This window comes from Kogia breviceps, chromosome 5 (genome assembly GCF_026419965.1).
Source record: "Kogia breviceps isolate mKogBre1 chromosome 5, mKogBre1 haplotype 1, whole genome shotgun sequence".
Lineage (NCBI taxonomy): Eukaryota > Metazoa > Chordata > Mammalia > Artiodactyla > Physeteridae > Kogia > Kogia breviceps.
The window spans coordinates 20,154,441-20,180,326 of record NC_081314.1 but is presented as its reverse complement, the minus strand read 5'-3'; the positions used below and the strand labels follow the sequence as shown (position 1 = coordinate 20,180,326).

Genomic DNA, 25,886 nt, shown 5'->3' with positions numbered 1-25,886 from the left:
CAGTGCTCAGTGGGCTCCCCGGGCACTGCCAAGCTCCCTCTGTGAAGTGACCCCTGAGCTAAAAAACCAGCTGTATGACCTCAGGATTGGTAGCAGGGACTGCTAGCTGTCCGCCAACATGGAGTCTCCCTTTCTGTAGTATTAGGACTCCAAACGTATAGATGAACTCATGGCTGCCCCAAATAAAGACTGTATTTCCCAGCTTCCTTTGCAGCTGGGTGGCTAAGTTCTCTGGTCAGTGGGATGTGAAGGTGACATTTGCATCTTCTGGGATGGGTCCTTCATGGGGAGAGGCGATGTACCCACAGCTGCCCCTTTCCCTTTTCCACTGTTTGGAATAAAGACAGGTGATAATAAGTCATACTGGCCCATCCAGATGAAGGTGACAGAGTAGTGGTGACAGATGAACCAGACAGAGGAAGCCTGAGCTCCTGCCTGTAGAGCCCCCTCAGCAGCCTTAGACTCCTAACGCCCAGACTGCTGTGTGACAGAGAACTGGACTTCTATTTCGCTTAAGCCACTGTTATTTGCAGTTTCTTTTAATACAGCCTAGCTCTATCCTAACTAATAGAGCAAAGAAACCACGGAGAAACATACCCCTCAAGGGTAGGCAGCATGGATGGTGACAGTGATGCTCCTGATGATTATGTAACAACGACAACCCCATTTCGCCTCACGTGTGCTTCCATGGAGGACAGAGAAGCCACCAGATGACATGACAAGGATTGTGCCTTGTGGATCAAGCTCTGGTAAAGCTCAACCCAGTGGCCTCCATAATCATAAACACCATTTGCTCAACACTCACATACTTTATTACCCCTCACAATAGCAGATCAGTGGTAATGATGAAAGTAAGGTTGAAAGGACCAACTTCCTATCTCTCCAGCTCTCTCCCACCTCTATTTCCACTTTTATGCTTCTTCTACACCAGAGAAACATCTGGTTCCTTAAGTGCCCAGTCTCCCAGACCTGTTCTGGCCACACTTCCCACCCAGCCAGGCCGTTGAGCCACAAAAGACCTTCCCACAGCTGCACACACTGGTGCCAGAGCACAGGCACTGTCCTTGGATGTGGCTGAGGCATCAGCTCTGCTCCAAAACATCTCCCTAAGTTTTGCTTCCAATAATCGCTAAGTAGTTTGTATCAAACTAACCCACCCACAGATAACTATTATAAACTCTGCACAAATGCAACAAATAACAATTTGCAATCACTGAAAAGTGACCGAAAGCAGGCAGAAAATGGAGTGGTTATAATCTCTAAAGGAAGGGAAGAAAACGAAGTGAGGTCCTATGCTTAACCAGTTTTTCCCCTGAGGTAGCTTCCTAGTCCCACCAAGTTAGAAGGACTTAGTAAACACCTCAGGCATTTCATGAGAACCCCAGAAGGGCCAGCTTTGGGAAAAAGGACATCATCTCAGGACTAACGGTTATATCAGAGGACTAAGGAAAAAACCAAAAGAGACCTATCTTGACAAACTTTAAACATGGTAAGTAGGTTCCATGTCCTAGCTACTGTAAATAGTGCTGCAATGAACACTGTGGTACATGTCTCTTTTTGAATTATGGTTTTCTCAGGGTATATGCCCAGTAGCGGGATTGCTGGGTCATATGGTAGTTCTATTTTTAGTTTTGTAAGGAACCTCCATACTGTTTTCCACAGTGGCTGTATCAATTTACGTTCCCACCAAAAGTGCAGGAGGGTTCCTTTTCCACCACACCCTCTCCAACATTTATTGTTTCTAGATTTTTAGATAACAGCCATTCTGACCGGTGTGAGGTGATACTCACTGTAGTTCTGATTTGCATTTCTCTAATAATTAGTGATGTTGAGCATCTTTTCATGTGCCTCTTGGTCATCTGTACGTCTTCCTTGGTGAAATGCCTATCTAGGTCTTCTGCCCAGAAGATGTGACACATATATACAATGGAATATTATTAAGCCATAGAAAGAAACGAAATTGAGTTATCTGTAGTGAGGTGGATGGACCTAGAGTCTGTCATACAGAGTGAGGTAAGTCAGAAAGAGAAAAACAAATACAGTATTTTAACGCATATATATGGAATCTTAAAAAAATGGTACTGATGAACCTAGTTGCAGGGCAGGAATAAAGATGCAGACATAGAGAATGGACTTGAGGACATGGGGTGGGAGGGGAAAGCTGGGGCAAAGTGAGAATAGCATTGACATATATACACTACCAAATGTAAAATAGATAGGTAGTGGGAAGTAGCAGCATAGCACAGGGAGATCAGCTTGGTGCCTTGTGATGACCTAGAGAGGTGGGATAGGGAGGATGGGAGGGAGGTTCAAGAGGGAGGGGATATGGGGACATATGTATGCAAATGGCTGATTCACTTTGGTGTACAACAGACACTAACACAGTATTATGAAGCAATTATACTCCAATAAAGATCTACTAAAACAAAAAAACAAAGAACAAAAAAAAACCATGGTAAGTAAACTCTTGCAAAAAAAAAAGGATTAGTTGCCCATAATTTAATTCCCCATTGAAATAAAACTCAACACTCTTCAGAGGAAGGTAACAGAACCTACGAATCTCTACAGCTTATTATTCACAATGTCCACTACACAATAAAAAAGGATTAGACATGAAGAGGCAGGAAATTTAAGCCATAATTAATGGAAAGAAACTCAATAGAAACAGATACCCAGATGACTCAGATGTTGGATTAGCAGACAAGAACCTTAAAATAATTATTATAACTGTGTTAAAAATATAAAGGAAAAAGATGAATACGATGGGTGAATTTCAAGAGATATATGGAGACTAAAACAAAACCCAGAAATCTTAACACAAAAAAACACAATACCTGAAATAAAAATGCCTTGGATTTGAATAACAGCAGCTAGGACACTTCAGAGGAAAGGGTAGTAAACTTGAAGACAGTCCAAAAGAAATTGTTCAAACTGAAGCACAGATTTTTAAAAGATAGAATAAAAATGAACAGAACTTCAAGAACTTCTAGGGCAATATAAAGACCTGATATACCTGTAGTTGGGGTTTCAGAAAGAATAAAAACAAACAAACAAACAAAAACAAATGGTCAGATATTTTCTCAATTTGGTTAGAAACATCAACCCACAGCACGAAGCTCAGTGAACCTAAAACAGGATGCAAAGGAAACCACACCCACAAAAGTCAGTCAAATTGCTGAAAACTAAAGATAAAGAGAAAACCTTAACAGCAGCTAGGAAACAGAAAGACACAATACATACAAGGAAACAATGACAGGAATGATGGTTGATTTCCCTTCAGAAACAATTGAGAACAGAAGACAATGGAGCAACATCTTTAAAATTCTAAAAGAAACAAACCACCACCATCCCCATCATGTCAGCCTAGAATTCAAAAGCCAGTGAAAATTTCCTTCAACACTGTGGGCAAAACAAAAACATTTTCAGATAAGGGAAAACTGTGATCATTTGTCACCAGTGAGCCCTCATTACAGGAAACGCTTTAGGCTGAAGAGAAATTTTACAGATGGAAGTTTGGATCTTTAAAGAAGGAACATAGGAGCACCAGAAATGGTAAGTCTGTGATATATAAAAACATGTGACTTGTCCTTGACTACCTCCTGTTTCCATCCACATCAGGAACAATTCCTAACATCCTCCTGTTTTGTCCCTGCTTCATCCTCAGTGAGACTCACTCTCAGAAGATGGCCTCAAATGTACTTTACAACATCAAGTACAGACCACTTCAATTCCTTGCTTTTACCCTCTAATATAACAACAATGATAACTACAGTAACAATGACTAAACATCTGAGTGCTTATCATGTGCCAGGTAAGAACTTTATATGCATTACTTAACTTAATCCTGATAACCTGTGCCATGAGTTATGCTCTTTAGTATTTATACGTTTCTGCTAAGAAGACTGAGTAAAGTTGATCCCTGAGCAACATGTGGGTTAGGGGTGCCCACCATCCACACAGTGGAAAACCCGTGTATAACTTATAGTCGGTCCTCTGTATACGCACTTCGTTTCCTCCGTTCAACCGACTGCAGATGGTGTAGTACTGTAGTATTTACTACTGACAACAATTGCATATAGGTGGACCAGCCCAGTTTAGACCCACGTTGTTCAAGGGTCAACTGTATAAGAGATGCTAAATTACTTGCTCAGTGTCAACAACTGGAAATGGCAGAGCCAGGATACAAAGATATTTGCAAAGTTGTCTATGTGTGTCCAGCCGTATCTCCATCCCTCCAGGCTCTGAGCATTTGCTCCTTCTGTCAAAACAAGCCTCTCCTTGGGGCTCTCTTGTCCCTGAGCTGCTCAGCCATCAAGGTTCTTTTCTCTTTTCTCAACCCCTCATTCTCTACTCAGGCTTTCCTTTCATCCAAGAAACATTCTTAAAATTCTTGCATCCTTAAAAAAAAACCCTTCCCTGTCACTAAGTGGCACTCCAGCTCTCTGCCAATCTCTCACCTCCATTCCCTTGGTATGCTTCTTGGAAAAGGGCCCAAACCAGCTGTCCCCACTTCCTCTCTTCTCACCCGCTGCTCAGTGGTCTGACTCCTGCCCCTCTGCCCACTGAGACTGCTCTGGCTGTGGTCGCCATGGCCATTCATCTCCAAATTGTGAGACTATAGGCCAGACTCTACTAGATGTACTTGACCCTGTGGACCAATCTCTTCCTTGACACTCTTCCTTCCTTTGCTCTCATGACGTGACTTGTTTCTGGCTCTCCCTGCCTCTCTAACTGCTGTTCCTTATTGGCCTCTTACAGGATCCTCTTCCTTTCTCTGTCCCTAAAATGTTGGTGTTCCCTACTGTTTTGTGTCAGGGGACCTCATTTACTGTCACAGCTTCAAAAAGGATGTGCTGCTGGCTTCCCAACCTACATTCCAGGCCTCACCTCTGTCCTGAGCCCCAGATCCAGGTATCTGACCGCTTACTGGACATGTCCATCCACGTGTCCTCTAGACCTCTCACTAAACATACGTGTCCCACCCGGAGCCCATTATCCCCCTCCAGACTTACTTCTACTTTCCCCATCTCGATGAATGGCACCTCCACCTCCACAGGTGCCCAAGCCTCCAGAAGCCCTCCTGAGTTCCTCCTCTTCCCTTGCTCTCTCGTCCACCCCCTCACAGCAGAGGAATCACTGAGCTGATACTTTGCCTCCTGAGTGTTTTCACCTGTCTGCTTCTCTCCGTCCCCACCAGCACTGCCCCAGTTCAGTCCTCCAACTTCTTTTACCTGAATAGCCTCAACAGCTTCCTGACTGGTCTCTCTGCCCTGAGGTTCTCCTTGGATAAATAATCTCTCACGGGCACCAGTGTTATCCTTCTAAAACATAAATCTGACCATATCACTCCCTACTGCCCCCAGGAAACAATCCAAACACTTCAGCTTGGCCTGCAAAGAGTCTGCCCCTCGCTTCCTTTGACCTCATTCCCCTCTTTCCCAGCTTGCACTTTATACTTTAGTAATAATACTGTGGTCAGGACTCTACACACACAAGTCACTTTGTGTTTCTGTGCCTTTTCTAACGCTCTTCCACATGGTTAAAACCTAATCAGAGATCAACATTCAGCTCCTCTGCTGAATCCAGTCATCTTCTGAGCCCTCAGGTTGGCCTCAGGGCCCCTCATTTAACAGTTTCTCTTCTAAACTGGAAAGATCTCATACTAGTCAGTCTCTCCCACTGGCCAGTGATTTGGTAATTCTCAACACGTAGTGCATGGACCACTTGCTTCAGAATCACATCAGAAGCTTGTTAAATATGCAGATTACTGAGCCCAGCCCAGACAGACAGAATCACAATCTCTGGGGTGTCCATCTGGGAATCAGAATTCCAGACAAGCCCTCAGATAACTGATTTGTGCAGTAAAGTTTGCAAACAACTGCGTAGATTCTGAGCTCCTGCTGTAATTGGTCTGAGGAGGCTGTGGTATCCAGGAGGAGGGGCAGATTCCTTGCCTGGGGTGAGAGACAGGGAGATGCCCATGCCTGCAGAAGGGGCTAATCACGGATGAAAAACCCAAGGCTCACTCAGAACTGAGGTCATACAGGTGGGGGTGGAGGAGGCAGGATTAGAACCCAGGTCTCCCTGACTGCAAAGCCCCTGCTCCTGACTGTTGAGCTGTATTCCCTCTGCTTCCTGAAGTCCCTTCATTTCTGAAGCTGTCACTGAGTGTGTGTGTGGGGGGTCACATCCTGTCTGGCACCCTCCTGTCAGGATCTATGGTCATCAGCCAAAACAGCTCAGCAGAGTCCACATAAGAGGGAGCTCATTTGCATTTTAACAACAACAACAAAAGTCAGCTCTCTAAGGGCAGAACAGAAACAAGAACTTTTAAGATGGCCTTGGTTACCAGAAATTTTCTAGCTCCTGGCATCATTTATTTTTCTAGACACAAGGCATAAGCAGTTGGCCCTACAATACTGCCAGCTGGAGCCCATTGCTCCCAGACAGGCCAGATCTGCAGGGAGAAGGTGGTCACAGTCTTTCCTGGGCAGCTCCTTTCTGGCATATGGTGTAAGTAAGTAGTACTCATTCACTTATTCACTCTTGAGTGTTTACTGTGTTAGACCAAAATAAGCCCTGGTCTCAGGCTATAAGGAGTTGTTCCCTCCCGTGGAATGCTCCTCCATATGGCTAACACCTATTCACAGTTCACAATTCAGCCTTGAACTTCCAAACTTGTGGAGGAGCTAACATTAGCACACAGAACTATGGTCCCTGACAGATGGGTAGGACTATTGTAGTTAGAAGGTCTCTAAGAGGAGGGGGACCTTGCTTCTGATTGATTTCTTGAGGAAAGGCAGGGCAACTATGCCAGTCCTTGAGTGAATACTAACTTTCCAGCAGGTGGAGATGGTAGAAGATGGGAAGTACGGGGAGTAAATCCCAGATGGAGGGAATGGGGGTGTTCTGATTTTGGTAATCAGAACCAACCCTCTTACAGATTACAGTTATAAATTCTGAGAAGAATGTAAAAAACAACTATCTGAAGGCACTAGAAAGTGACAAAAGCAGGAAGACTAGAGGGGAGTCAACACTTAAAAGAAGAGAATGGCCCAGGGCAAGGCTCCTGTTTTAATGACTGTTTATTCACCTAAAGGCAGCCCCGGCTGGAGCTGAGGGGTGGCTACAACTTGGCAAGAAACCCATAGTCTTATTGGTTAAAGATGAGAGGGCAGATCATAAAACTATCACAGCAGCTGGAAAATGTGGAAAATCCTGGAGATGAGAAATCCCAAATTCTGCACATAAATGCTACCCAAATCTCTGGCCCAAAGAGACCACAAGCAGCCTAAGACTGAAAACCAACCAAACAAAGCTGAACAGAACTTTAAGTTGCTGCCTACCGTAGGGGAGAGAATTGAGAATTTGGGTTCAACAAGTACTATTCCAAAGGAACAAGCAGAATCCATAGTCTTAATCACAATGTGTAGTATACAACTCAAAATTACTATACATATGAAGTAAAAGCCATATTTAAGAAAAAAAAGAATAAATGGAGACCAACCCCGAGGTGACCCAGATGTTGTAAGTAACAAGCATTTTTAGGCAGCTAATACAATTATGCTCAAACATATAAAGAAAACATGCTCACAATGAAGAGACAGATTTTAATTTGTGCATCTCAGCAGAGAAACTATAAAGAAGCAAATATAAATTGAGAACTAAAAATACAATATCTGAAATTTTTAAATGCTTAACAGAAGACAGCAAGTGACAGATGAAACAGTGAACTTGAAAACGGATCAACAGAAATTATCTGAAAGGATAATATGGGGACACCAGACAAAAAGAACAACTAGCTACTCAGGTAGGCCACAACCTCCATTCCCTCTCAAAGGTCAGCACAGGTCACACAGTGTGTGAGTGTATTGATGGGAATGTGTGTATGAGTGTATGTGAGTAGACACGTGATGAATGGAGATACACAAGTGTGCATATGCAACTGTGTATCTGCATGTGGAAAGTAGTAGGTGTAAGGGGCTTGGGTGGGTATGAGTGTGTGGTGGGGAGGGAGTCATTTCTGCTTTGAAGGTAAAGCCCAGATTGATGTATGCACACAGCCCTGGTAAGGCCAGGAGGCTAAGAGGCTGAGGTGACCAGGAGCCTCCATGGGGGAGGGGGACAGATTTCTGCCAGCAAACCTAGGCTCCCTGTCAGTTCCTCTTAGGGCAGTGCATGGCCAGGCCTAGAGGATCTGGCATGCAGCTAGCAGAGTGCCCCACCCAAATGGACCTGGGTGGGGTCATGTGCCCAGAGGGCCCTGGTCTGTCTTCAGGAACCTCTGGCAGTGCCTTGGCAGGCTCTGAATGCTGTATAATGGGCTTGGAAGAACACTGTGTTGGGAGTATCCTGGAAAAATGACAGCCTCTCTGGCCCTCAGCTTCTTATCTCTAAAATGGGGATAATCACAGCTTCCTTCAAGGACTCTGGGATCAAATGAGTTAGACTGTGTGAAGGTACACTGTGCATACAAAATGAGGACTGACCAACTGACTGAGGGATTTCCAAAAGATGCTGTAGAAACTTGGTCCTGGGAACCTTTGTGCTTGTAATCTGTATTCACATCCCAATAAATGAGTGTTCCCAGAGCTTCAGGAAAGGCTGACCCTCAAAGAGGTGGGTTCCAAAGGAACCATGGCATCTTGGCCACAACATTCATTCTCTGTATTCCGTTTCCTCTTATGAGGTATGCAGTAAATTATTCTTGCTGGAAATTTTCCCACAAGGATGTAAAGAGGGTATCAAGACAACATGAGCAGCAGGCTTGACTCTGAGACCCTCCTACCAGTACATGACCCCCACGATCCTCCCCTTCCCTCCTCGACTGTGCTGGGTGAGCCTCCTGTACTGCTCGATGCCCCTCCGAGGAGGCTGGACTGCATCCTGCTGTGGTTAGATCACCCCAAACCTGGCAATGCTTATTTATTCCTTTAATATTGCTGTACTTGCCAACTGTACTGCTTATGAAAAATGGCAGGCACTTCGTTTTATACAAAACAGGCGGAACCTTAACAAGGACAGATTTCATAGCTGCGTCCACATTTATCTTCTTCTGAAGGTGGTGGTAACCAGTGTTAACAGGGGCTCAGACACACAATGCAGAATGATGGTGCGTTACACGCCTCCCCCTACACAAAAGTTCCCATTGGCCCAGCATATGCCCGAGGAAAGAGATGTTTCCTGAGGCACTTGTTGAAATCGTTTTTGCTACGTGCATTTATTCTGAAATGTAATTTTGCATCCACATTCTGACAAGACACAGTAATAAAGTGTGCTGTGGAAATCTGCATGGTAATTTGCATGAATTGACTCAAGATTCTCTTCTCTGGAAGAGAAATCATGAAAAGGAATGTATGTGTGTCTTCTTTTAGCCTTGGCCAGGCCTTGGCCCGTGACTGGGGAAGCATCCCCAAGTGGCAGAAAGCAGCTGGGCATGACAAGCCCTTGACAATGAAGCTGCTGTTTGTGCTCTGCACCACCAACCATCAGATGAGAGTATCAGGGTAAAGACATGCAAATGAGCATGCAAAATGGAGCTGGCAAAACTTACTGATTCAGACCAGCAAGTGGATGCTGTGGGGGAAGGAGACAGCAGCCTCTGGAAAACACGCTGGGCACGGTCTGGCCTTGCCAGCAGCTCAACCAAGTGCTGCGGAGGAGGGGGGCAGCTGGCTGGGAGGCCACAGCGCAGGTATTCTTTCAGACACGTCAGTCTCAAAGTCTACACAGTCCCTGTGGCCACTTTCCTCCCAATGGGGAGTGGCTTATGCCAGTCACCACCCAATACAAATATTTATCAATCGCTCTTTTATTTCCTGACTGTGCTCTGAAACATCAACCAAACAATATGCACCGTACAACTTTAAACAAGGGGTGAAATGTCATCAAAATTAGTCAATCTTTCCAGAAGCCACACAGATGCCCAGGGATGCGTGGCCTGAAGCTCCCACAGGCTCACAAATGGATGCAACGCATCAGCCCTCTCCTCATCTCTTAGGGAGAAAGATGTTCTGGGGGATGGACTTTTGAGGGCATCTAAGAGCTATCTACGAGTAACCTATGAAGTGAATTAGGAAGGATTACTAAAACCCGGGTCAGAGTTGCGTGATGGGGCCACTTCACATATGAACGCTAGCAGGTGCTATTGGACTCCCCCAATACCAACTGGCAACCTCCTACTCCCTTGCCAGCCTGGAAACTGTAAAAGTGAAATTCTGCTTTCGCAGCCTGTCTAGAGGATAATGGTGATCATGTGACTCAGTTCTGGCCAATACGACATAAGCTGCAGTCTGCTGGAGGGGGAGGGGATTCTAGGGAAGCTCTTGCTATCTTTTTCTGCCTTGAATGCAGAGGTGACCTATGGAGCCAGGCTGCATGAAGATAACCCACAGAGCAAGAAGGCAGAATAGCATGACAGCAGGGGTCTGGGACCTGCCTGATGGCATCACCGTGCCGCTGGGCCACCTCAAGTCCTACCGTGACTTCTCGCACCTGAAAAACCAAAGCCCTTCCTTGTTTAAGCCAGGTTAGCCAGGTTTCTCTACTAGAGGCTGACTGCATACCTAATTTGCAATACGCTTGACAAAAGAGAGGGAGAGAAGCACAGGGGAGAGCAGGGAGGGAAAGAAAAGATGTTACAGCAAGTCTGCCCTCAGACCAGTCCCAGGTAAACGTCCAAAAGGAGCACCTGGGTGACTGGTGGTGCCCCAGTGGGTGTCTGAGGGCAAGGTCATCTTGCCAAGCTGCCCGGCATTCAGGGGCATTTCACTATATAAGAGTGTCACCTCACATTTTGACCACAGAACCTAATGTTTGGGAAAGGTGGAACTTTACTGCATTAATATGATAAACTCGTCACGTTGCTAGGCTAACCAAAGATGGAGTCCAGAGTTCTGACAGAAGTCTGGGGCCCTGGCAGCACCTGGCAGAGTGCCAGAGCTCTGCACATGTGCACATGCAAGCATGGTTGGGAGGCCCCCAGTTTCCCATGAAAACAGTGTATTAGTAAGTTATTGTTAGCTTCACATCATCATTACCAACTTAGTTTGTGGAGTTGTTGGTTTGCTTCGCTTTCTATATAGAGTACGGTAATGCACATTTGTATCAACAGTATTTCTGGCCTATAATTTTCCATCATCTAGGCTTTAAGACCTCCATGAGCTATGGTTTAAATACAAATTAACCACATCCCTACTGCTAAAGTTTGAGGCCACTGGTCTAGGTGATGCAGGGGTTAAATGCCATCCAAATGATTTCCAGGTTAAAACATGCAATACTAAGAAACTGGGATGCTGGCCCAGAATCTCTCAGCTAAGTTATGGAGCTGGGATTTGAACCGAGGCCTCTGCATGCAGCATTGTTTTGGAGGAGAAAAAAAGGGCTGATATAAGAGGATGTGCTGACTCTTTCTCCTCTGTGTGACCCCACTCTGACCACCTCGACAGGGGTGGAAGATCTTGCCCCTATCTCTCCAGGTGCCGGGTGGTTACCTGGACACCACCTGGGGATACGTGGCATCTTGGATTCCATGGGGAAAGGCCCCTCCTCCTGGCCCTCCACCTGCTCTCTACAGTCTGACCCAGAAAACTCAGTAGCTCTTGGAGCTTCAAGAATCCAGATCCTTCCAGCGTCTCCTGGGCCCACCCACATAACAGCCATTTTCAAACATCTTCACTTGGCTGTACCACTATCACTTCCCACTCGACTTTTCATTTTGCTTTGTGTTGATGGCACCGATATTCTTCTGGGGTGTCTGGACAGAAACCCAGGGCCCACTCCTCTCCCTCTTCTGCATCCCACAGGCCTACTCTGTCCACTCGCCCCTCCCACTGTCCTGTGTGTCTAGGCCCAGGCTCCTCACTCACATCCCACGCAGCCCTGCATGACTGCTCAGTGACGTTCCTCCCTCCCCTGCCCTGCCCTTCCACTCACATAGCTGCATCCAAGTCTGCGGGCCCTGCTGCAACTGCCATCCCTGCCCTGGCCGGGGCCCACAGGCCTGTCTCCTGCAAACTCTGGGGTCTTTGATCCCATCGGTGCCCGCCGCAGGAACCACAGTAGCTCTCCATTCCCTGCCCCATAAGCCCAAGCCCCGCTGAGCTCCTAGGGCCTCCACAGGCCCCGCTGAGTTCCTAGGGCCTCCTCATCAACTAGGCCCACTCACCCGCTGGGACAGCAGGCACAGACCCTGGAACCCACAGTACTTTTAGAGGCCCAGAAAAAAAAATTTTTTTTTAACTTTTAAAAATTTAATTTCTTTTAAAATCAAAAGAAAAAATGAATATAATAATGATATATACTAATGAATCCAGCCTGTATTGTCTTCATCTTTATAACAATACAGTTATGAAATATAATTTACATACATTATACATATTTGTTTATATATATATATATATTGCTTTTTAATGAAGGAAGTAGCAAAGTGCCCGAGAAGGCAAAAGTGCTCAAAGTCAAAAGGCAGCTCGGCCAGTAGCCCCTCCACAGGCCCACTAGGACCCTCCGCTCCAAAAAGGCAGAGCCCGCTCCGGCACCGCCCCCCACGCATACGCAGCACTGGATCATTGCCCCCGGGGCTCCCACCAAGGCTTCTCCTTCAGCATACTAATCCTCCCTCCCACGCAGTGGCATCAGATCCTCCCTGCCCTTTCCCACTCAGCTCCCACCCTCTCCTCCAGGAAGCCTTCCACACCCACTAGGACAGCCACTGATCCCTGTCTTGTCTGAAGCTCCACGCCCCCAAGGGCCACAACACTCTTGAGGAGCTTCACACGTTAATGGAGGATGGGAGGATGGGAGGATGAGCAGGGAGGTACCCGGACGATGACAGCAGTGTTGGTTGCGACGTGAGCCTCAGCCCCATGTCAGCACTCCAGCCGCAGACCATGCTCCCCGGGGTTGGGGGTGGGGCGGCCACGTGAGGCCCACCCCCTCACCTCTACCCGCCCACCAGACAGGATTTGTCCTTGCAGAGCTGCAGCCTGGCCACCCCACAACCGGACCTCGCCCTCAGAGCTGCGTGCCCAGCACAGTACGATGTGCATACACACCCTGGCAGATGGGGCGGATGCTGCGCTGTGCACCCCGTAGGCCAAGGGCCCAGCTGCCTTGCCTGGTGCCCTTGCAGCATGCCATGTGGCTCCTCTGAATCTCCTGCCTCTTGCTGACCAAGTGCTCCATGCTGTGGCCACAAAAGCCATCTCCCCTGGACCCTGCGCGCTGACCCATCCACTCTTGTCTGACTGGCTGCACCTCCTCTTCAAGGTGGAGCCCCGGCCACCTCCCCATCTATCAGAGGGAACTCTCTCTCCTGGTCTCTCTTGGCTGCTGTGGGCTCTGTGTGGGCTCACTCATCTCCATACGGTGACCCCTGACAGAAAGGTGCTCAGTACCATCAGCAACCTACCCCCAAGTCCCCATCCCTTTCCTTTTCCCTGGCCGCGGCAGGGGAGGGGACCAGAGAGCCGCGCCCATGAGTGCGAGGCTGGGTGTCCAAGGAGGACATTCTGCCTTGACCCATCCCCAGGTCCTTCCTCCTCACTGCGGCCCACTTCAGGCCCACCAGTGAAGGCGATGTGGAGATGCTTTAGGTGTGGGGCTTGGCTGCCCAAGCCTGGCAGCCCCCAGACCACCTTCCTGAGTCTGGCTGGACAAGCATTAGCAGAGCTCGCTGCCCCGGAAAGAGAGACTTCAAAGCGTCCAGCCCCACGCGGACGACCCCTCACACACCATGGGCATCACAAACGCCCCCTCCCTGAGCGCCTGGGATGTGCTGCTGTGGGACCCAGCGGGAGCTCGGCTCCCCTGAAAGGCCACCCGTGCTGCAGGGGTGAATTGTCGGGGTGGGGCAGGCGCTGGTTTGGGGGCTGCTGAGCAGCCAGATGGGCAGCTCTCCATAGAGTCAATGACCGGGCCCCAGTAAACCTACTTACTTTATTAAATCAACTTACAAATGTTACATAAAGAAACATCTGATCATTCTGAAAAGCCCTGTAAGAACAAAAAGACTTGCTGCCAGATAGGCTCCTGGGGAAACGGCTTCCTCAGGTCAGATGCTGGGCCAGTAGCACGTGAAGCGCCAGGGGGACCTGGAGCCTGGAAGGGTCCCCAATGGGATCAGACTGGGAGGTGCTGGGACACTGTGTAGTGGGTTGAAGAGTGTCATCTTCCCAAATTCTGTCCACCTGGAATCTCAGAATGTGTCCTTATTTGGAAAGAGGGTCTTTGTGAATGTAATTAGTTAAGGGTTTCAAGATGAAAAATCATCCACGATTTAGGGTGGGCCCTAAATCCAATGACTGGAAGTGGCAGGAAGGATTCTCTCCCAGGCCTTTGGAGAGAGCGTGGCTCCGCTGATTCCAGACTTCTAACCTCCGGAATTGTGAGAGAATAAACTTCTGTTGTTTTCAACCACTTGGTTTGTGGCAATCTGCTATAGCAGTCCCAGGAAACTAATACACACCTAGCGGGGAGAGAGGAAAGCCCCCAGATCACTGAGGGGCTAACAGCAACTCAGGCAGCCCCTCGGCCTGTGAGGGCACAGTGGACACAGCCATGCTGTCCCCTCCCCGGAGGCACCGTGGGACCCAGGGAGTGCTCCAGTGCAGTCCTCCAGAGACACTCCCAGGAGCAGCTAGGTAAGCCCCAGCGGGCCGGGACCCACTAGGCTGCTTTCCTAACTTGTGCTGTGGTGGGAGGTCCAGGGACAGGCCGGGGGTCTAGCCTTGGTTATCAGTTCATCTCAGTCACCTCTGAGATTTAAAAATGCTAATGCCTGACCCAGCCTGTGCATCTCCAGTCATCCCCCTAGTAGGTAATGCTAACGTGCAGCTAAGATGGGGGACCCATGAGAAACCCCAGGAAGAGGGCTGCTCCCAGATCCTCCCCTCTCACCCCCAGCCACCACCTGGGGGCCTGAAACCTCCCATTCTGGTTCTATTGCAGGTTTCAAACAGGTGGACCAAGGGCCAGGCCCACAGGTGGGTTTCACTGGCCACTGGGAGAGGAAAGGGGGTCTGGCCCACAGAGAGGGCCATGTCTCATCACAGTGCAGGTACCAGGGGTTTCTTCTTAGTACATTTTGAAAGACAGTTTTTAGTTGGGATTTTATACAAGAGAATTGTTGCAGACGTGAAGTCTTGACTTTTTGCTTCTTTAAGTGAGTGGATTTAGATGGGGTGACAGGTGGGTGGTGAGAGGCTGGGGAATGCACATATCAAGAGGAGAACAAGGTACACGTGTGTGCAGGGGAAGTGCCAGGCAGAAGGCAGCAGGAGACCCGCTCTCCCAAGGCCACAGGTCAACAAGGCGGCATCTCCCCTGGGCCTGCCAGGAGGACAGGACCCCCGAGAGGTCTGGCGGGGAACCGCGCTCTGCGTGCCGGGTCCTCATGCCAGCTCCTTGGGGCCTCGGGCATATTCAGCCCCAGACAGAGGGAGGACTCGCTGCCACCCAGGATGAGGTTGAACCCCCTCTACCCTCCATGCCCAGCTCAGGGCAGGGCCAGATTCTGTGGCCAGGTCATTTTCTCCTACTTCTCTGCAAACAGAGTAAGCACTTGACAAACGTCTGTTGTCAGAATAAGTGAATAGGGGAGGGGGGTGGGAGACAGAGCCAGAGACACACAGAAAGGATGGGAGGAGTGGAGCAGTGGATCCGCCCTGGGAACTTTCTGGGTACCTCAGCTAATCAAGGTGGGGGCGGGGGCGCCCTGCTGGGCTGTACTGGTTGGTACACAGGGTATTTGTGAGCAGTGCTGGGGAGTGGTCAGCGTGGGGGGGGGGGCGCACAACTGGGAACATCCCCCGGGGCCCTCGGCATCTTGTCTGCTTCCCAAGTGCCCCTGCCACCATGTTAAGGAAAAGTAACACTTCTCCCTCTCCATCTCCAGAGAATTCATGAAAATGGGCCTGTGTGCACACACAGCTGGAGCCCCAGCCTCCCAGCCTAACTACCATCTTAGAAGGTGCTGGGAAAGAAATTCTACCTGCAGCCAAAAGAAAAGTCAGAAAAGCCTGCAGTGGGGAGGGACTTGGGCTTTCTTCACTTTTTGCCAGGACACTGGACGTCGACACTGGGCCACTGTGGCCGCTCAGTCAGATGGAGTCTAAAAACCAAGGCAGACAGGGCCTCTTGAAGCCACTGCGGTGGATTCTGACACCAGCTGACACCAGCTATGGGCAGGCCCTGTTCTGGACCCACGAATGCAGAGGTGGAGCCGAGGGGCCCTGGCCTCAGCCAAGCTGAGAGCCCATCCAGCAGCCAGAGCAGTAGGAGTTCCCATAGGGCTGGGAGGCCAGAGGAGCCCTGAGGACAGCGTGCTAGGGGAGATGGAGCCGTGGAGGGTGCAGAGCACGGAGAGGGGCCTGACCACACGCAAACATGTGCTCTGAGCCTTGATGAGTCACGGGAATTTTTCACAGCAGAGGAGAGTTGAGGGAAGGGCATTCCAGCAGAGGTGACACCGTGAGCCAAGGCATGGAAGTGGGACAGTGTCACTGAGTGGGAAGCAGCAAGCAGGGAGGCCCGCTGGACCATGGGGTATGGGACCAGCAGGGGGCCAGAGGAGGTGACACTGGAGACTCAAGTGACATGGGGAGGAGTTGAGGCTTTGATCCACACCAGTGAAGACCACTGCAAAGGCTCTGAGGCCATCTCTACTGCCCACCGCTGCCAAGAACACCAGCCAGCCAAGAGCGTCACTTATGATCAATGGGACATCAACAAGAAGTATTGTAAGTAACTTACTATTTGAAAAATCAAATAATCAAAATAATATCTGTGAGATCATTCATTGACACACACACACATGCACATGAATACACACACAAATAGGCAAATGCCAAGTCAGACTTAAGAACTGAAGTTAGAGCTGTGATTCGGAGGCAAAGCGAAGCAGTGGGACTCCCCTTCCAGGGAGGAGAGGGTTCTGCAAGCCTGCCGTGGTACAGAGCCTGGCCTGTGCCAAGCAAGACAAAGTGTGGCTGAGATAATCATCCCAGAGCAGACGTCCAAGGCTGTGTACATCACTCGGGGCCCCATGTCCTTACCCTTCAGTCAATTCTTACCAAGTCCACTAGTTATCTGGTATTTCAGATGACAGCAGAGGAAAAGTAGGGATTTAGAGGGAGGCAGAGAAAGGGGCTGTGTACGAGGCAAAGATGCTGACTGGTCCAGAGTGAGACAGACAGACTAAAGAGTAGACACAGAACCGTAATCCGCAGTGGGCTGTGCTCTGCATGCTCCGGGAGGTGGGAGACCTCTTAGCACAGCAGTCCCCCGTGTGTTCTCTAAATAGTTATCCTTTGAGGACTCGATGACAAAAGGATTTCATGACCAAATACATCTGGGAGATCCTGCCCACTACATCTCTCTTTCAGCAAATCAAAACCATACACTGAGGTAGTAAAAGGCCCTGAGAAGTCCTGCAGTAGAAAAGTAGATTTACTTTCGTTCACCAGGGTTCCCTAAGCCCCGAATCCTTCTCCCTGCCTTATTTTCCTCAAATAACACCTACTAACATCCCTTGGAACTACTATCTCACAGAACCCACTGGCTTAGAAAATTGAATTATTATTTTGTGTCTGTCTTAAGGAAGAAAACAATATATTTTTTCTTAAAAATAGTTGAAATGATTAAGTTTGGTGCCTTGTGATAACAGCTTTTAGTTGCAGGGGAAATTTACTTCATTTGCTCATCAGCGGTGACAGGAAAGTGAAATGTTACTGACCTTCAAGAGCTCAGCCTTAGGCTACGTGGAGCCACCTCTGGTTGATTCCAGACCACCCTTGAGAGCCAGGAGCACACAGGTCACTCTGTGTAGCCTCCTGCCCACGTAGAGCAGTGCAGGCCCATCACACCAGCCTCTCCAGGAAGGAAGTGCCCCAGCAACCATGTGTGTGTGTGTGGGGTGTGTGTGTGTGTGTGTGTGTGTGTGTGTGTGTGTGTGTGTGTGTGTGTGTGTGTGTGTGTGGTTTAGACCTGCCATGGGGGGCAAGAGAACACAGACTGAAAGGTGTCCTTTCTCTACTGGAAACATTTCCCTTATCGAGGTTTGGATCTTCAGAAAGGCCCAGGGTCTTTACCGGGCTGGGACCAGTGTGCAGATGGGAAGCTCCTCCAAGGCAAGACGGATGCCCTAGGACCCAGGAATGCCCCGCTCTCATCCTAGCATCAGCAACCCTGGGAGGGAGGCTGGCATGGTGTCCAGGTGGCTGTCAAGGCTGCAAACACCGCGGGGCTTGGTGGGGGGCAGGGACCCAGGAACTCACCTGGTACGTGTTGTCGAAGCTGTCATACATGAACCGCGTGATCAGAGACGTCTTCCCGACTGTAAAACAACAAGAAGAGAGGGGTTTAGCCGTGATCCGAGCTAGGCTCCTCTAAACACATTTCACGTGACAAAAACAGATAATGAAACAAAAAAGCCCAGAGGAAAAGATGAGATGCAGAAACAGAAGTGGGAGGTGGGAGCCCCAGAGAGGGACATTAAGATGAGGAGGCCGAGTCTACACTGGCCGGGCTGCAGGGGCGTTCCTGCCAGGCACCAAGGAGGAGGCCTCCCCCTGCCCTGTGAACCCTTACCACCCAAATCCAGGTCTTCCTTGACCCATAAGAGCCCAACTGATGCAAGAGCCATACATGAAGAATCAGAGCAAGTGTGTGCATTACAAGATGCTCCTGTCACATGGGCCCACGCTCACCTGGAAATACTGCCTTGCCCTTGGTCACAGGCTAGGATGGAGACATGCTCCTTTATTTCAGCCTGGGCACTGATGAGGAAGGTGGCTTCCCAAGGAACCAGGGGGCAGGGGAAGTAAATGATTCCCCAGTGTCTCTCTTGGGCAGGACCATTTTTCATAACGTGGGCCTGACTGTCCAGCGCCTCGCAGGATGTTTAGCAACCCCGGACCTTGCTGGGTAAATGCCTTCAGGATCCCCCGTCACTGTGACAAGCCTGAACTCCCCTGCACATCTGCAAATGCCCTCTAAGGGGCAGTAACACCTCCAACGGAGAACCACTGATATGGCTAAAAGACCCAGGAAGTCTCTTGGGAATCCCATAAATGCTGCTAATTTCCCAAATTGCAGGGTTTGGCTTCTGACCTAACCCTGTGCAGGTCCCCTGAGGCCTGGCTGTGGCGGAAATGCCTGCTGCAGCATTTGTGAGCATCTGGGTGGGAAGGAAGGGCGATAGGAATATTTGTTAGGTCAGGCCCAGCACGGAGTGCTACTCCGTCCCACCGAGTCTCCGCCATGGCCCTGGGAGGCTCAGAGGGGGACTGGACCAGCTGAGCTTGGCTCAGAGCTCTTTGTGCTCCGGGCTGCTGAAGACAGGTAACTCTGGCAGGGAACACAAGAGACCTAGCGCCCAAGAGCTCTCATTCCACCTCTCCCCGATTCTCGGACAGGATGTCCACAGGCTGGGCCTGGAAGGGTGGCTGGTCACTGCCTGGACGGAGCAGGCGACCCAATGGGGTTCCTCTGGGAAAGGTCCTTTTCCAGTTCGGAAGCCTCAGTAGTGCACCAGATGAGTGCAGTCCTCTCCCAACAAGCCAGCACTTGTAAGGGAAGGGCAACTGTCTTCCACGGGGAGAAGACACACTGCTTGGCTCCAGGCCCTCCCAGACCTCGCCCTTCGTGTCTCTTCATTGGGCTGTTCCTGATTTGTATCTTTCATAGTAAAACTGTAATTGTAAGTAGAGTGCTCTCCTGAGTTCTGTGAGTTATTCTGGTGAATTATGGAACCTGAGGAGGGTCGTGGGCACCCCCCGATTTGTAGCCAGCTGGTCAGAAGTGCGGGTGCTCCTGGGGACCCCACTCACAGCTTGTGTCTGAGGTGGGTGGCAATCTAGTTGGGGACTGTGCCCAGACCGCCCTGGGCAGTCTGACACCAGCTCAGAGTGGGTAGCGCCAGGACTGAATTGCAGCACATCCGCTGGTGTCAGAATAGCCTCGTTTCTCTTCTCAGTATCTCTGGGGTGAGCAGTACTACACCCAGGATCTCTTGTAAGTCTACCTGGAAACTGCCCTTTGAGCCTCTAATAAAAATTAAATCTGTAAAGTACTTTCCAATTGCTTTAAATCTCCACTTAAACTCACACGAAGGTGAGAAGTGGGGGCTCCCCACACCTGGAGGATCGGCTCTGAGGCCACTGAAAGGCCTGGCTGGGAACCGCTTAGGGGACTGACCACAGAGTGAAAAGTGGAGCAACCCGAGCCAGCAGGAGGAGGATGAAATCAGGGAGCGCACGGCATCCTCCTTTTCCAAGAGACGATGGAAAGTTCCTTCCTCCTCGGGAAGAGAGGTACTGCAGGGCCCACTGGTAGCTCCCCTCTGCGGTGACACCTTGGCAAAAGGTGTCACACCTTTTGCAAAAGGGACACGATGCTCTTCTCCAGCAGGCTCTCCCCTGGGGCAGCTGAGCAGGCAGGGAGGAGAGACAGCGGAATCCCCCAAAGCCACTAAAGGAACAGGAGGTTCACGGAGGAGCTGAGAGATTAGAAAGCCCTGCAAGGTTTCTCTGAAAAGTTCCCCTTCTTGAGGCACCAGCCACTGCCAGTGGCTTCACAGTGGCTTGCAGGGCGACTGCTAGGTGGGAGGAGAAAATGCCAGAAACAAGTCGTGTCCTGGAACTGTGCCGGAGGAACTTTTAGGTGTGGGGTCCTGGCCAGTGCCAATATTTTCTGAGCTTTCTCACAGTCACCATGACAGGCAACACCTGAACCCTGTAAATATTTACGGAGCGCGTCAGGCACACCCCAAGGCTGTGCCAGGCACAGATTTACACGACAGCAGTAAACAGAGGAGATGGGACACCCGCCTACCTGAAGCTTGCAGGACTTCTGTGTTTGCGGCAATGCTGTACTAAGCCCTGAAGACCACCCTGGTTAGTCCGCAACCCTGAAGCAGGTACTTATGCCATTTTATACAAGGGGAAACGAGCTGACAGCTCCTTGCCTAGGGCCAGAGCTGATCAGGGCCAGGATAAGGTGGTCGGACCAGGGACTGAGTTCCTATCCCTGACGCTCCTCAGCATCTTTGGGTCATGCTGGGTTTTAGGATTCTGCTGGGTCATTATTGCCACCACTGTAGATGTCATGGGGCTCCGGGAGTAGCCTTGCCAAGTCAAGGCACCTTTTTCTTGGAATAGGCTGGAGGCAGGGTCTCTCCCTACTCAGGCAGCGCTTGACCCAATCTGTAAGGCCAGAAACTGGGAATTCAGGCACGTGTTGGGCAAATGGAGGGCTCAGCAAAGCAAGGATGGATGGGTTAGGACACCTGGGGCCCAGCACCCCAACTGAGGCCTGGACTGAATGACAGCCTCGTTATCAAAAGGGGATGATTTCTTCCCACTCTTCTAGGTGGTTTTTCTCATTTCTCAGAGCAGAAGCCCTCCTCTTCCCTGCCTCAGAGCTTCCCCAAGACCACCCGTACTCTTTCCATGGCTGCCAGGACAACATGGCTCAGACCCTGTCCGAACTTGTCAGCTTGGCCTCCCCGCTTAGAGGCCTCTAACTGCTCATCCTCCCCGAGGCCTCAGGGTGCACCCTTTACTGCAGGCAAGTGTGTATCAACACCATGGCTGGTGTGTCCTGCCCCGGCCCCAGCTTGAGCCCGGCCTCCACCCTGACCCATGGCCCCGGGGCTGCAGGGTGGGGCTCACCAGCCTGCAGGGGACCAACCAGCCCTCAGAGCAGAGGCCAGGCAACACTACACAGCACCAACAGCAGGAAAGGTGCCTCCATGCTTTGTCCCTAGGGCCCTGAGGCAGAGCTTTACAAAGGAGCCCCTCGCCCACTGCTGCCCTGGCATCACGTAAAGGATCTGGCTGGGTAAAGGGGCCGCCCCATGCACTTCCTGACCCCGCACCCCACCCTCAACAACTGCTCTGCGTGGAAGGTGCTGGAACCTGGGTGTGAAGAGCCTGCACAGCCCACCTACCTGGCCACTCTCGTCTCACCGCAAAGAGCAGCGTGACAGCTGGAGCCGTCCACTGACTGGGCGCTACCAGCCAAGGGGAGGCCCAAGAGGGCAGCGCATTCAAGCAGCTCAGACAGGGCTGGGTGGGGGGAGGGGTGGGAGACCCTCCCCCTGAGGCCCCCCGCCCTCCTGAGGCCCCTTGCAGCCTGTGGGAGGGCCGTCCTCCCCACACAGCCCTGTTCTCAAGGTCATACAGCCCTTCTAACAACTGCTCTCGGACACCACTGCAGCGACGTGGAGCTCTTTCCCAGGGCAGAGATTCAGCTCTACTGGAAGGATTTTATTAAAAATAAGCAGGCAATCATTATTGAGCTTTTTTCTCTCTGCTCATGGCTCAGCAATATTCTTACAATCTTCTGGTGGTTTAATCCCACATGATTAAGCAGGGAGACGTATTTTTCCTCTTTCACCCAAATGAGGGTGAGAAAATTCATTCCTGAGCACTTATTAGGAGCCTCTAGAAAGAAGGAATGGAAACGCTAACTCTTACTGGGATTCTGCTCGGCGCCAGACAAGAAATTCTTAGGTTTCCTCATTAATCCGCATCATGATCCAATGAGGTGGTTCTTATCCCCAAGGTCACGTGGCTGGGAAGCAGTGGAGCTGACGTATAAAACCAGATACGAGGCCAAAGACCTCACCTCATGAATGACATTGCGCTGGTTTATGGGAAGGTCTGACCAGCAGCAAAGCAGATCACAAAGGGCGGGGGGCCCAGGGGGCTGGGCATCAGGAAGGCTGCAAGGGCAGCTGTTGAACAGTGGGAAGGGGGCTTCAGAGACCAGGTATTTCGGGCGGAGGGAACAGTGGGAACAAATGCACGCAGGCAGGAAGAGAAAAAGCTTGTGCAAAGAGATGGGAAGCAACAAGGTCAAGGTCATTTTCCCTGTCCTTTGTCTCAGGGAAAATGGGGCCAGACCAGGTGTATAAAGGAGAGGGGTAAACGACAAACACTGTTCAAGGAAGCTACGTGTGGCCACTGAGTTGACTGAAACCAAAATCCATCTCTGGGGCCAGTTGTGGAGGAAGGGAAGGGATGGACAGATAGAGGCAAGCCCAGTGGGCCAGGGGCTAGATGGCCAGGCCATGTGGCCACATCAAGGAGCACGATTCTCTCCCAGGGGTGGCAGAGCTTCCGAAGGAGGTCTTAAGCAGAGAGGTGGTGGGAAAGGCGTGGCAGCTCATAATGGCCACGATGGCTCACAAAATATGCCCCGTACCATGTGATCTTCTTACAATGTACCACGGACACTCTATCCAGAGGTAAATCTGTGGGCCTGTGACTGTGGCAGAAACGGCACCATGTGTGACTCGAAGGCGAGGTTAGAAAAGGCAGCGCAGCTTCGGTCTGGAGTGCTCCAGCTCCCTCACACTCTGGAAGCTAGCCCTTCAACCCAGCCGCCACGCTGTGAGGAAGCCCAAGGCAGCCTGCACGTGGGAGAACCACATGGAGACACCTACGTGCGAGAAACGGAGGCCTCCAGCCAGCAGCCAACAGCCAGAAGACCTGTGGGTGGGCGAGCCTTCAGATGACTCGAGCCCCAGCCTTGGAGCCATCAAAGTGGAACAGAGGCACCCTTTCCCTGCTAGGACCTGCCCAAACCATAGATTCCTAAGCAAAGTAAATATTTTCATCCTCTTGAGCCACTAAGTTTGGGGTGGTTTGTTATAGAGTATTAGGTAATCAGAGCAACAGTTCTGTACTTTAGGAAGAAAACTTACACTTCTAAGCGGGGAATGGCCCACAGGGGCCAGACTGGGGGCAGGAATCCAGCGAGGGATGGCAGATCTCAGTTAAAGCAAAGGCAGTGGCGCTGGGGAGAGGCGGAGAGCAGAGGAGAGTGACAGGACCTAGTAACTGGTCAGACTCGGAGGAGAGCTCAGGACGCCTCCCTGACACCTGGCTTTGTGACTAGCACATGATGGGGCCGTTCCTTAAGCCCAAGCAAACTGGACAAGGAGCAAACACCAAGTCATCACTCTGGATTCAGGTCACCCATAAAAGCTTTCTTTAAAATTGTCAGACCAAAGCACAAATACCAGCACTACATTCAGAAAAAAATCATTACATAATAATAGGTAATAATCATTCAACCTCATGAGCTGAGGATCTAAGCTTATTTTCCATTATTGATGTCACCACAGAACAGTCCTTCCCTTACCCACATCTAAGCTGCAGGCCCAGAGGTCTTGCAAACCCGTGGGCTGTCCCGATGAGCTCGGTTCCACACACCCTGGAAGTTCCACCAGTGCAAGGTGGCCCTTCACAGTCAGCTAGCAGCACCCACCTGGACCTCACCCATGGGGGCCACTCAATCTACCAGCCTCCCATGGGCCCCAGTCCCCATCTCAGTGGCAGGTCCCAGGTAAATAGATTTTTGTACATTCAGGTGGCTTCTAGGTAGCTGCAGAGGACGTGAGACCTCTCTACTCATTCAACAAACATCCAGTGGGGGCTTACTCTGTGCTAGGCCCAGGCTAGGCCCAGAATTCAGAGTGAGAAGCAGATGTCCTGCCCTACAGCAGCCCTCACCCAGTGGCAGAGCCAGATTCAGGCGCAAACACCTAAGATGCGAGGCAACTTGAGATGGGGGTACCGAGAGGCCAACGAAAAGGCAAGGCCACTCTCTGCTGGGGAATTGCAGAAGCGTCCTGCAGACGGTGGCATTTGGGCTGAGTCTTGATTGGTGAAGACGAGGCATCAGGGGGACAGCACTCCCAGGAGAGGGACCAGAGGGGTCTGGTGATGTGAGGCTGAGGTGTCCTCTGCATACAGCTGTCCCTTACCCACATCTCACCATGGCTGCCACGTGAAGCCAGACTCCCAGGGCTTTGGGGTCAGTGTCTATGAGAGTTCCCGGGTGTGGCTGGTGCCCGGGCCACAGGCTGACAGCTGAGTGGGCTGTGAGCCCCCAGACTCCCACTCCGACACTGTCTCGCTCCAGGAAGGACCCCTCTCCACCCTGTCACCTCCACTGCAGGTGAGGGTGGAGGTGGAAGGATTGCCGTGAGGGCCAGAAATGGGGCAATATGTGAGGCAGAGCACAAGAAGCTCTCTGGAGACTTGGCAGAGGGTCTGACAAGACCTGGCAGCGTGTGCCCCACCCCTGGGGTCCCCCCCACTGAGCCACACCCAAACCTTGCCCCACAATCTGTGCCCAGCTGCTCACTCACGTTTGCCGCCCACACCAGCACAGGGGTGCTGCTGGATGGTCAGTGGGGTCCCCCCTGGTCCTCCTTGGGGTCACAGAGCTGGGCCCAGGGTGGCAGGCAGGAAAGCTGTGGCAGACCTCACTGCCATCTCTAGGCTACCCTGGCGGGCTGCCCACCTCTCAGACACTTGTGTTTTTAGGAAAGCAGTCCCCATGCCAAGGAAAGGGTCTCTGCATTCTTGGCGCACAGCCCCATCAGCCTGCCCAGGTCAGAGAAGGTCCGAAGCTGTCACGAGGTGGCCCTCGGGGCTGAAAAGGCAAATCTGCTTCCCCAGGGCTCAGACCAGCAACCCATTCTTACGATGGGCCCAGCTAACTCAGGTGTCCCATCAGCTCAGTTTCCAGAACACAGATGGGAAATGCTGGCGAGTGCTGGGAAGGGCCTGCCACGGAGAGGTCCAGTCCTCATGCTGGGAAGGAGGCCAGTCCCTTCCTGGTCCAGTGTCCCTGCCCTGCAGGGGCCTGGGGAGATGGCTCCACCAGTCCCATGCACCTCCCTGCCTACAACGTCCCCCATTCCTGGCCTGACCGTGAGGTGCACAGCCCCCAGGCTCTGTGGTGATAAGGCGAACAGCTGGAGACACCAGCTTCATCTGTCTGATCCTTGTTTCCTTTTGTTCTATTTTCACAAACCAGAAAACCCAGCCCTGCCCTCCTGCAAGGTGGAGAAGCATGGGGGGCTGGGCGCC

General features: G+C 50.9%; 1 protein-coding gene across 1 annotated transcript in view; it reads right to left on the bottom strand.

Moving 5' to 3' along the window:
• The window catches only part of RAB6B (RAB6B, member RAS oncogene family), a 59,622-nt gene that overhangs the window by 13,885 nt on the left and 19,851 nt on the right, over window positions 1–25,886 (bottom strand). The window contains exon 2 of the mRNA XM_059065356.2: window positions 18,273–18,331. Coding sequence (XP_058921339.1) covers window positions 18,273–18,331 — 59 coding nt within the window. The remainder of the gene's footprint in view (window positions 1–18,272; window positions 18,332–25,886) is intronic.